Source organism: Vitis riparia, chromosome 8 (genome assembly GCF_004353265.1).
Source record: "Vitis riparia cultivar Riparia Gloire de Montpellier isolate 1030 chromosome 8, EGFV_Vit.rip_1.0, whole genome shotgun sequence".
NCBI lineage: Eukaryota > Viridiplantae > Streptophyta > Magnoliopsida > Vitales > Vitaceae > Vitis > Vitis riparia.
The window spans coordinates 7760097-7772579 of NC_048438.1; the positions used below are offsets into that span (position 1 = coordinate 7760097).

The 12483-nt window shown below is 34.1% G+C and overlaps 1 protein-coding gene across 1 annotated transcript; it reads left to right on the forward strand.

Annotated features, from left to right (window-relative positions):
* The first annotated feature begins 9852 nt into the window (after window positions 1-9852).
* LOC117920580 lies at window positions 9853-12356 on the forward strand. Its single transcript, XM_034838189.1, has 2 exons — window positions 9853-9946; window positions 11081-12356. The coding sequence occupies exon 2, from the start codon at window positions 11154-11156 to the stop codon at window positions 12354-12356; it is 1203 nt and encodes a 400-aa protein (XP_034694080.1). The 5' UTR covers window positions 9853-9946; window positions 11081-11153.
* The last annotated feature ends 127 nt before the right edge of the window (window positions 12357-12483 follow it).

Genomic DNA, 12483 nt, shown 5'->3' on the forward strand with positions numbered 1-12483 from the left:
GCGAAATTTTCGCACAGTCATGCGAAACGCTCCAGAAGAACGAAATTGAAGCTGATGGATTTTCCACTTCGTACCATCATGCGAGATTGCTAGGGGCTCGTGCGAAAATGAAACAACATGGGTATTGGCTGCAGCACATAAGGGAATTGTGAAAAGCAATTTCGCATGACCATGCGAAATTTTCGCACAGTCATGCGAAACGCTCCAGAAGAACGAAATTGAAGCTGATGGATTTTCCACTTCGCACCATCATGCGAGATTGCTAGGGGCTCGTGCGAAAATGCATTTTCTCCAGATTCCTTGATGAAGAAGCATCCGGAAGACCTCTAAAATGTTGCCAAGTGTCCTTTTAACCTTGGCCTATAAATAGAAACGAGATTGACTCATTTAAAAACTTTTTGATACATTTTCTAATTGTAGAACTTTTCATACTTCTTCTCTCTATATAATTCTTCACTTTCCTTCAATTTCTCTTACTTTCTCGGTAGCCAAACATGTCTTGTGAGATCAAATCTCCAAGCATGAGTGGCTAAATCTCGTTTTTCTCGGAGGAGGGAGGATCTAGAGGCAAGATCTATGGTGAATTAGAGAATTGAGCTTGAATTGCAAAGGTAATTTGATCCAATTGATTGATTTATTGAAATTTGGGGATTTTTCTCTTCAAATTGTCTTGGATGATTACTACAATGCAAGCTAGGTAGATTCATCAAATTCTTAATGCTAGATTTGATGAGATTGAATAGTTGCATTGTGTGAATCATCGGAAGATAATTTAAGATGAATTGAATATATGATCAAATTGATCTCTTGGATTAGATTACCTAATTTGGAGAAAAATTAGATCTAGACCTAAAACTAAATCAAAAATCGGTTTAGATGAAAATTTAGGTTTTCAATCTAACTTGATGAAAATTAGATCTCAACACCTATTCACCATGGAAATTGCTCTCTAGAAAATTCTAACTCCGAGAATCTCACATCTTATTAATTTTCTTCTATTTTACACTTCATTTTTCTCTCAATTTGAATACATTGTTATTTTGGAATTTTATCATGCAATTTCAAGTCAATTTCACTTGATCACAATCATTTCTTATCATCTCATTCAAGCCTTAATTACCAAGAATAATCCATCCTTGTGGACGATACCTAAAAACCACTTTTTGATCGGGTACAAATTGCTATAAAATAGTGAATTAGGTTATAAATTTTGTTTTGATCCAATAAACGACAAAATCCGAGCGATCAGAAGGGGTTCATTGTCGGTGAAGAAATTAGTGTTGGGTTGGTAGGAAAAAGTTAAGGAGGATTTTGGTGTTTTTCCATTTTTGTTTTTGTTTTTTTTTTGTTTTTCAAGTATGGAAGTTGAGTTGATGGAAAATGGAAGGAATATTGGGTATAAAAAAACAAATAAGCTCAAAATGCATGAATTCCTAAATATTTTTGGAATCAACATAGTTATCTTGAAAATGCCAAAGTTGGGTTCCCAATTTCTCAAATTTTTTTCCATATTAGTAGATGAGAACATACTTTCTCTTTAAATAAAACTTTCATGATAGCGATATTGTCATTTGAAAATTATGATTTTGACTTCAACTTTTACTTTTAAAATAAGAAGTTATCCTAAACAAAGTGTTAGTGTTTGGACATAAACTAAAAGAAATGTTTTTTTTTTCTTCTTTTTTTGTAAAATATTATATATAAAAAAGTTATTTTTTTAAGGAACAAAACATACACCTACCAAGTGATTGCAAAAAGTGTTTTGCTTTGCAATCACTTTTTCATTATTAATAAAACATTATATATAAACAAAGTTATTTTCTTTCATTATAAGAAAGAAAATGCTCTCACTAAATCTCTTCCAAAAAGTGTTTGCAAAATTAAAGACACTTTTCTTTGTTTTGCTTTTGAAGTACTTGTATATTTGATTACAAGTATCAAGAAATTGCCCATATTTACTATCTTATAATGAAAAAGGTAAGGGAAATCAAATATAATTAAAATTATTTTAGAAACTTGTGCAATTTCAAATTATTTAATCTTTATATAGAAGATTTAAACTAAATGAAAAGGGTTTAAGTTATCATATGAAAATAATTTATGTTTTAAAAACTATTTTATCAAAATTTATGTGACTTTTTTTTTCTTTTTTTATTTATTTATCAAAATTAAATAATTTTAAAATATATAAGTTGATTAATTTTAATTGTAGTTGATTTTTTTCCTTTTTTTTCCCTTGTGAATCAAATATAAGAAAATTGTTTTCCTTAATATTTTTTCATGTAATATTATGTATGTTTTCTTAAAATTTGACAAAAAAACATGAGGGAAAGGAAATTAAAGTAAATAAAAAAAATAAAAAATAAATAAATTGACTTATTTAATGTTTTAAACTCAATGCCACTTTGGATAGACTTCATATTTTTTGGTTATAAAATTACAAAATAATACTAACTTTTATATAAAATATAAAAATTCTTACAGATTTACATTTTAAAAAAAAAAAGTAATGGTTTATAAAACTATCTAAAAAAACTATTATCCCAAATTTTAAAATATTTAAAAATGATTTTTAAAGATAAAACATGGACACTTCTATAAAAAAAAAAAAAAAATTTTAAAAACAAAAAATAGGAAATATATCAAAAGTACATTGTTTTGACTTATTTTTCCCTTTCTATATCATATAACTCATTTTAATTATATTTGATTTTTGTCATATTTTACATCTTAATCAAATATATATATATATAAATCATTTTTCATAATATTTAGAACATGTTTAGTTGTGTGATTTTAAAAAATTGTTTAATGTTATTTTTTGTAAGCTATTTTTAAAAACAAAGTAAATTAAAAAATAATTTTTAGAAATCAAGTAGCAGTTATTTTCACTAGTTTTTAAAAACAAAAGGAAAGCATAAATCCATTTAGTCATGTTTAAAAACAATTTTTAGAGATCAAGTAAAAGTTGTTTTCACCAATTTTTAAAAATAAAAGAAAAGCACGAGTCCATTTAACCATGTTTAAAAAAAAAATTTAGAGATCAAGTAGAAATTATTTTCATAAGTTTTTAAAAACAAAAAGAAAATCTGGGTCGGTTTAGCCATGTTTTTTAAAACTTGTTTTTAAAAACCGTTTTTAAGTTAAAGAATGAAAAAAAAATTCGGGCACTTATTTTTCCTTGGTCTTAGCTAATTGCATTCTCAAAAGTGAGAAGTAACCCATGGAAACCCCAATATGAGGTTATACGAAATTAAGCATGGCTCCCACCATATCACAAGAATTTTAAAATGTAGTATTTTAGATCACGCACGTTATCGTCTCGTGAATGAATTGATGTTTAACATCCCCAGGATCACAAGGAAGATACATTCATCAAGTATAAGTATACATGCATGTTTTCAAAACCTTTGAAATATTATCCACATGTTTATTAATTTCTCTACAAAAAAATTAATTAAAATCGATATTTTCTAACATACAATTAAGCCTGTTTGACAATATTTTATGAAACTTGTTTTAAAAACTGTTTTTTATTTTTAATTTAAAAACAAGTTTTAGAAAATATGACCAAATAGATTCATATTTTCCTTTTGTTTTTTGAAAATTAGTGAAAACAACTTCTACTTGTTTTCTAAAAATTATTTTCTATTTCACTTTATTTTTAAAAATTATTTTTAGAGAACAACGGTCAAACAGAGTTAAAAAATAGAAAACCATTTTTAAATTGCATGATCGAACAAGTACTGTGTAGACCTCCATTTTGGGGTATTTTTTGGTAGGTTAATTTTGACCAGGTGTCACAATTTTGGGTAGCCACGTGTTGATTTCTGATTGGTCTTTAGAAAATCACGTTAATGGTTTGAAGGATGCAATGGGGAAGAGACATGTGTGGAGGGAATATTCAGTAGATGAGCGTATTCTGTTGCCTAGAGGAGAAGGTATTTTTGGCTTGCTTGGGAGACAAGACAGTGGGAAGAGAGAGATATTTTGAGTGGTTATAGAAGAGCGTTTTTTTTAGGGTAGCTTGTGAGGGGTAGCTTGGGAGGTAAGACATAGGTGAAGGTAGGAGTGTGTTTTGGGGGGAGGGAAGGGGTAACCTTCAGAGAGAAAACCAGAAAGATATAGAGAGTTGCAGGAAAACAAAATGAGTTGAGAGAGAAGTAACATAGGTATGGTTTCTATCAGTTGGATCCCTTTGTTTTCATATCATTTTGTTATGTTTTACAGGATTAATGAGGTTTTTATCTTGATGACTAGATGTAAGCATTGGGGACTTTATTATGTTCTTGTGGAATCTGAGCTTGTCTGCCCTCACTTTATGCTTGATTTCTAACCTGTTTTCTGGGCTCTATTATTGGCATTCTTGATTTTTCCTTGAAACCCGTTTGAGATCCATTTTTGGTTTACCCCTACATCTAAGCACATTGATTAAAACATGAAATGTGGCTTGTGTGGATTCATTTTTACTCTTACACTTTGTGCTCTGTTTTTCCATTTTCTCCAGTTTCTGGTACCCGTTCATTGAGTGCATTATTTTTCTCATCTCTACCCGCCGAAGCACGGAGTTATAGAGAATATATTCAGTAGGTGAGTGTTTGGTGATTATCTAGACACAAAAGTGACCTATTCGTCATGGTAAGAAGATTCTGAGTATGCAATGAATGGGTTGCAAGTTGTTGTACGAGAGCATGTTGGGGAATGCCAGTGATACTGATATGACACCACGATTCTACTATGAATGCTAGCATTTCCCCATGGAACTATTACATCCACCTGAAAATTGCAATGTGAGCTCTTCATTGCCCTTCACTCTTTAGATCTGCCAAGTTGAGGATATTATTGTTGAAGGCCTCATAAAAAGGTTGGTTATTCATTTTTACTAGGTTAGAACTGTGGTTATCTACTGTTCTGGAATGATAAATGCATCAACGGTGGGTACGGTGAGTACGGTGAGGATGAATACTATAATAACAGTTACATGAGGGTGATGTTGCATATGGAGGTGTTGATTGGCCTTGTAAACTTGGTAACTGAAGTGGAAATATCAGTATACCAAGTGTGGTTGCAGGCAGGGGGATCATTGTGATGGGTTCATTGAAGAACTCATCATCAACTTGCATGACCCTTCTTCACTCACAACTCCAACCCACCATATCCACATCTCCATCTTTCAATATTCATATCCATTCATCTCATTACCTCATACCATCTTCCAACACCCACTAATCTCACCACCCTACCACCTTTTATGCCCACCATACTCATCATTGTTCATGCTCACCACTTCCTTCTCCATCATACCCCTCACCATACCCATATTCTCACTACCTACCTCATCCTCCACCATTCATTCCTCACTTATTCATTCTCGATCCTCCCACATGCATGCACCTCCTAACATTCTTCCCAAGCCTTCTCATAAAATGCATTCTCCACCTAAACCAATTCCTATACCCACTTCCCCCTACATCATTCATGTCCATTTTTCATGACTATCAAACCCACTTCCCATTATCTCCCACTGTCCATTTCACTGATGACATCCACACCATGTACCCATCATGCCCATTTAATCATCCTTCATACCTCACATACCCGTCACCACCCTTCTCTCTCTCTATATCCTCATACCCACTGCCCACCTTCTCACACTTATCTCCATACCCATCCTTCATGCCCCTTATGCATATCACCATTTTTTTTAACACCACCAAACCCTTTTTCTCTCAGTATCTCCTCTATTTATTCTACCATTCACTCACCATAAACTTCTTTCTCATTCTCTCCCCTATGCATATGATCCGCATGCATGACCATGTTGACACGTGCATGGCCTCTTTAGACACCCCATTTCCCAAGCCTAAAAATGCATGAGAACTTTTGTCAATGGTGGTAGCCTTCAACTGAAGACTGGAAATCGTCATGCCCAACATGCATTGTCTAGAAGGTGATTGATTCTGGGCAACGATTGCTCTCATTTCCCACCTTACTACCCAGAATCTCCTACAGGTTGCTTCTTAAGAACATGATTGTAGGGTATGTGTAGAATGAGAAGTACAGTGTGCTATTGGGGTGTTTCACAAGATGCCACGAATCGGTGTTGTGGTGTAAAATGACGTTACCTTTGTTAGTGTGTTGTCGGCTTGCGCGTATCTTGGTGCACTAGATCTAGGGCATTGAATTAATAGATTTGTCAGTCGGAGACGGATGGCCTTGGGTTCATCATTGGGGAATGCACTGACAGGATGTGTAAATAAAGTCTTGTTGTATAATGGAGGCTAAAAGGGTATTCGATATGATGCAAGAGGGATGAGATCTCATGGAGTTTGATCATATGTGGGTTGGCAATGTATGGATGTATAGATGAAACTTTTGGGATGCTTTTATGAAATGCCCAACTGTGGAGTAAACCCAAATGATGTTGTTTTCATGGGATCATAAAAAGACAAAAATGAACTTGAGACTAAAAAGACTATTTGTGGCAATCCAGGTGAATCAACTATCAAATCAGATGGTGCAAAAGAGAAAATGGCTAAAGGGAACATATCTACTTTAGGTAGACTAAGAGAAAAAATGTTCCTACTGTTTTGGAGACCATGGAATCTGAGAAAGATGTGGATAAGGGAGAGACTCAAACTAAAAGGAATGTTAAGAAGGCAGAGGAGAAGAACAGAGTGCCAAATTCTGCTGGTAAAACTAGTACCAATACTGAACCTATGATGAAGTTGAAAAACTCCACTGAAATCGAAAAAGAGAACAAGCCAATAGGTGATGGAGATAAAAATACGAGTAAGAGAAAACTGAAAACTGGGAAATCAACTGTTGCATCGAATAGAACACCGATAATGACTACTAAGAATTTTGCTAAGATTGATGCTGACTTGACGCCGGTAGGAAATACTGTTAACATATTGAAAACTGAACCTGCATGGTTTATTCTAAGTGGGCATAAGCTACAAAGAAAGGAGTTTCAGCAAGTTATTAAATGTTTAAAAGGAAGATATTGCAGAGACTCTCATCACTAGTCATACTAGGCAACACACTTCATTGCTCTAGATCCAACACGCAAGACAAAGAAGTTATTTGCTGTTGTAGCTGTTGGGAGGTGGATCCTTAAGACAGATTATCTAACTGCTAGCAGTCAGGCAGGAAAATTCTTGGTAGAGGAGCCTTACGAATGGCACAAAATGGCTTTAATGAAAATGGTGCATTCAATTTAGAGGCTCCTAAGAAGTGGCGCTTCTTAAGGGAGCGGACAGGTCATGGTACCTTCTATGGAATGCGCATTATAATTTATGGAGAATGCACTGCACCCCCTTTAGACACTTTGAAGCGTGTTGTGAAGGTAGGAGACGAGACCATATTAGCCACTTTTCTACCTTACACTTGGTTCCTAAAATCAGGAGTTGATTTTGCCATTTTCAGCCCTGGAATGCCATGTGTTGATTTGTGAGTGCAGGAGTTCCTGAGACATGAGATGCCTTGTGTCGTTCCTGATTATTTGGTCGAATATGTGTGCAAATCTGGATATTCCCTTGAGAGACATGTGCAATACGATACTCATGCTTGGACAAAAAAATCATTTTCTAACCTAATAAACCGATTAGAGGAGATTGTGGAGGACCTAGCTAATCTCACACCACCAGATAATCAAGACATTAATGATCTAAATCGTGAAGTTTATGGATCTCATTGAGAAGTTTATAGCAGGTCTCTCTCTGGTTACCTCACTTGCATTTGTTATCTCACACCCTACCTCGATACTCGCATTCCGAGTCCACTTACATGATTTTGGTTTCCATGACCACCTTCCCTAGGCCCATTTTCACTACCCATACCTACATGCATGTCTTTAAAACTGATTTTTCAAAAAATCTAGTTTTCAAATGATTTAATTCTCAACTCCTCATCCTTTTTTAATGTTTAGGTTCATCAAAATTCCATTTTTAATAAAATTTTGCTGCCATTTTTCTTTATGGCAAGCAATTTTCACATTTCCTCTAATTTTTGAAATGTTTTAAAATAAACAAGAATTAAATTTTGTAATTCCAAGTGATGGAATTTATGGAATTGATTCATGCAAAAATAAATTGGGCTTTGATGGGGGCCCAACATTGGCGATGTTTTCTTTAAAATAAAAATAAATTTGAGTGAAGTGTCTTGTGTGCCATTGGTGGTTTCATATTTTGTTTAGTGACGCGTGTAACATATTTTATGCTCATTCTTGTGCACTAACCCCCATTTCCTGATAGCGCATTGTCATTTGTTGCTAAGGTACGCACCCGCTTTCACTCTGACCATTCTTCATTCATGTTTGACTTCCAATGTAATGTCATTTCGGATATCCATGTTTAATCAATAAATTGTCATGTTTGTTTCATTTCATTAGTAGAGACTCGTTTTTAGGGACTTAGAGGGGTGCTACGGTCTTTACCGTACCTTCCCAATAAGTAACCTTACCCCCGAGCCCTAATTTGGTTTTTCACAAACCACATTTTCCAAAATAAGGAGTCACACTTAGGGTTTCTTTCTTATTTTGTTTACCCTTTAAAAATAAAACAAAATAACTGGCGACTCCAAGTTATTTTCTAAACAATAAATCATTTTTAAAATAAAAAGCGAGTTAGTCATCGAGTGGAAGCGCATGAGCAAAAATGCGAGGTCCACATACTACTGTTCATATAACATACTAAATTGAATCTAGAAGACTCGAAAAATTAAATAAATTATTCAAATTATATATTAGAAAAGGAAACAATATGAAAATCATATAATTTTTGTTTTACAATTCAGTGAAACATTCAAGGAAAATTATTTTATACTTGTAGTTGGATTTTGGACTAGACATCGTTTTATAATGAAAAATGGGTTTTAACTCACTAATTTAAAAAAGAAATTCAATTTTAAAAATATTTTAAAATTCAGACACTTTTTCATAAATAAGATATTTATTTTCTTAAATATCCTTTTACTTGGTAATATTAAATAAAATTATCAAAAAATTAATTTATCATTTTAATTTGATAAAATATCTTACACATAAATCTATTATATTTTTATTATATAATATTATATACAAATCATTTTTAAAAAATTCTTCAGATTCTCAAGTGATAAATAAAATATTTTTAGTTTTTTAATTAATAATGGTTTTATATACTACATTATATAAATGTACTCATCTTCTCATTTTTGTTAATAAAATTGAATAAAAAAATTTATTAGTCGACATCAACAATAAAACAAGAGAATTTTAAAATTAAAAATACAATTAAAACCAAAATACTTAAAAATTAAATACAATTAAAACAAAAAAAAAACTTATAAATTTTTAAAATGAAATATTGACTTTTATTGTATTTCCAACTCTTTTTTTATATCTATATTTTCTAATTTATTTAACAAAGTGAAAGTTAATATTTTATTTTTATATTTTTAGCTTTAAATTTTTTATTTGAATCAATTTTAAAAAATTATCAATTGGTGATGTTATCCTTGAAAAGTAAAAGTTCATTTTAGGAAAAGAAATAAATATGTAATTTATGACATAGCGCATTGATTTTAAAATATTTTTAAATAAATGAAGATAAAACTGATATATAAAAATTGAAATTCTTTTTTCTATATTTTTATAAATGAGTGAATCAAAAGTCACTTTTCTCGTTTATTAACCATGTCGGACTATACTCAATTACTAGTGTGAAGAAAAAACTTCTACTAAAAAAATTAAATACAAAAAAAGCATTTTATTTATTTTTTTACACTCCAAATAATATGATATGAAATTTTCAAGAAAAGCATTACTCTTAAAAAAGTGAGGTTGTATGTTATTTTGCCCATATTCAAAAAGTGGTTGGTTTACTCAAAGAGAGGGAACTAGAAGGTTGAAGGACTCTGCCTTTGCATGTAAAATTTTCAATCTTTCAAGAATTCCACATCTGAGGTACGCTGTTACATTGATTCAATTGTTAGCTTTTCTTTTCTTTTCTTTTCTTTTTCTTTTTGGTTTGTTTTTCTCTTCTTCTTTTTTTCCATTTCTGTCTTTAAATTTATTTGAAATGTTGGAAGAAAATCTAAGATGTTGGTTGGGTATGTGTAAGTAATTTGTGGGTTTTCAGGGGTTTCTCTTAGTTGGTTACTTTCCGATTTCTTTGTCTTCAAATTTGTCTTGGAATCTTGAGGGGGAAAAAAATTCTGAGACGTTGGTTGGAATAATGCGTTTTGAGCTTTTCATGGATTGCTCTTGGTATTTCTTGTATTGCTTTGTTTGGTTGTTAAGAAAAATTGGGAATGAGGGAGTCTTTTTGTTTTCTTGGTTCCCAGTAGGAAATTAAAGAACCAGAATTTTCCATGCAACCAAATCGAGGCAATCCTTGCTGTTATATCCTTCATCACAGTTTCTTCTATGCTTTGTTTGGTTGCTAAGAAAACTGTGAAAGGAAAGAAGACTGAGATTTGGATTTGTATGTCTGAGACGTTGGTTGGACTAATGCGTTTTGAGCTTTTCATGGATTGCTCTTGGTATTTCTTGTATTGCTTTGTTTGGTTGTTAAGAAAAATTGGGAATGACGGGAGTCTTTTTGTTTTCTTGGTTCCCAGTAGGAAATTACAGAACCAGAATTTTCCATGCAACCAAATCGAGGCAATCCTTGCTGTTACATCCTTCATCTCAGTTTCTTTTATGCTTTGTTTGGTTGCTAAGAAAACTGTGAAAGGAAAGAAGACTGAGATTTGGATTTGTATGCTTAATTTCATTTCATTTTTTGCTTCGCAAAAATTGTAAAATTCAGGAATGAAAAACATAACAATATCCAGCTTGATGGAGTTTGTTTATGGTTTTCTTGGTTCCGAAACAGTGAGGAATTAGAGAATCAAGATTTTCTGTGCAACTAAACAGAGTAACGCCTTGGTTTTCTTGGTTGCCAAACAAAGAGAAATTAAAGAATCGGACATTTCTATGCAACCAAACAGATCAGACCCTTGATCTTCTATCCTTGAACTCAATTTATTTGAATTGATTTTCTTTGCGGGGTTCATATATATAGTCTTCTGGTTGATCTATTTTTTGTTCAATCAGCCATGCCATTAGGTTATTAGCAGGTGAATATTAAATTAATAGACAACAACTGCCTTACTGCTAATGCCGCAAGATGCCTGCAATTGACCCACCTGGAGATGAAACTGCTGAGAATGCTCCCAATGTGCCTGCAATCTTCCCATCTGGTGATGGAGATACTGTCTTGAATAGGTCCAATGTAGCGTCTCGGCCACAAACTCCAGGGACTGCTCTCCACATGCTTGCAATCCACCACTCTCTCAAGTGGAGGAGGGATTTCAGTGGGCTCCGTCTAGCATGTCAGCTGCAAACTCCGGCGGTTGCTAATGCTGTATCATTTTCCGCTACATCTGGTTTTCTCAACATGCTTGCATGCAACCGAGCTGATAACAGAAGAAGGGGTTTGACTTATGAGCAGCTGCCTTTACCATCTCCAGCAGTGGTGTCTGCCCCTGAAGTCAATATACCATCCCGGTTAGAAACTCCAACTTATGCTCCGCCATTTGCTTGCAACATACCTGGTGATGGGCTGGAGGTATCATCTAATCGATTTCAAGCCCTAGCATTTTCTGATCCGCTAGCTCTTTCAGCTGTTGCTGGTGATAACACTGGGAATTTCAATAGGGGCAGTGCAGAAGCTCCAGTGGACTCGGCTGTTGCAGGCGATTCCAATGGGGCCAGTTCAGTGTCTGACTTGCAAACTCCAGTTGCTGCTAATGCTCCTGGTGATCAAGCCAGGGATAATGGGGGCAGTACTGCAGCATCTATTCCTAATGTTGCTCCCAACATGCCTGGGTCAAACGATGAGGCAGCTGGTGCATCAGCAGTCATGAATAGGCCACCTGCTCTTGTTGACATGATGCCAGGGCTCTCTCGCAGTTTCCCGGCAACTCTACCGCCATTTTCCTATTTTACTTGGAGCGACCCTTGGATTTACTTCGACTACGGGATGAATGAACCATATAGAATGTCACAAAACAATGAAAGAAACAGTAATAGTGGAGGAGGTGCAGCATCCCCTTCAGCACCATTGAATGTGAACGAGGAAAATGGGGTACAGGTTGGAGGAGGTGCAGCAGCCCCATCAGCAACTTTGGATGTGAACGAGGAAAATGGGGAACAGTTTGGAGGAGCTGCAGCAGCCCCATCAGCAACTTTGGATGTGAACGAGGAAAATGGGGCACAGGTTGAAGGAGCTGCTGGAGGCTCATTGGCGAATATGGCAGAGTGGCCACCGGTATCTGATACAAAACCGCCATATAGGAAACATAACAGGGACAGGAGGAGATATCCATGAAAGTTACCCCTCCACCTCCACCTCCACCACCTTAACACAATAAACAACTTCTTGTTTCAATTTCTTTTTACACAGAGTTTAGGAGTTGAAGGATGGGATCAACCGGTGTTAATTGAATGAAGTATCA

Bases quoted from the DNA above. Each gene is read 5' to 3' on its own strand.
- LOC117920580 (XM_034838189.1), top strand. From the start codon at position 11,154: ATGCCTGCAATTGACCCACCTGGAGATGAAACTGCTGAGAATGCTCCC.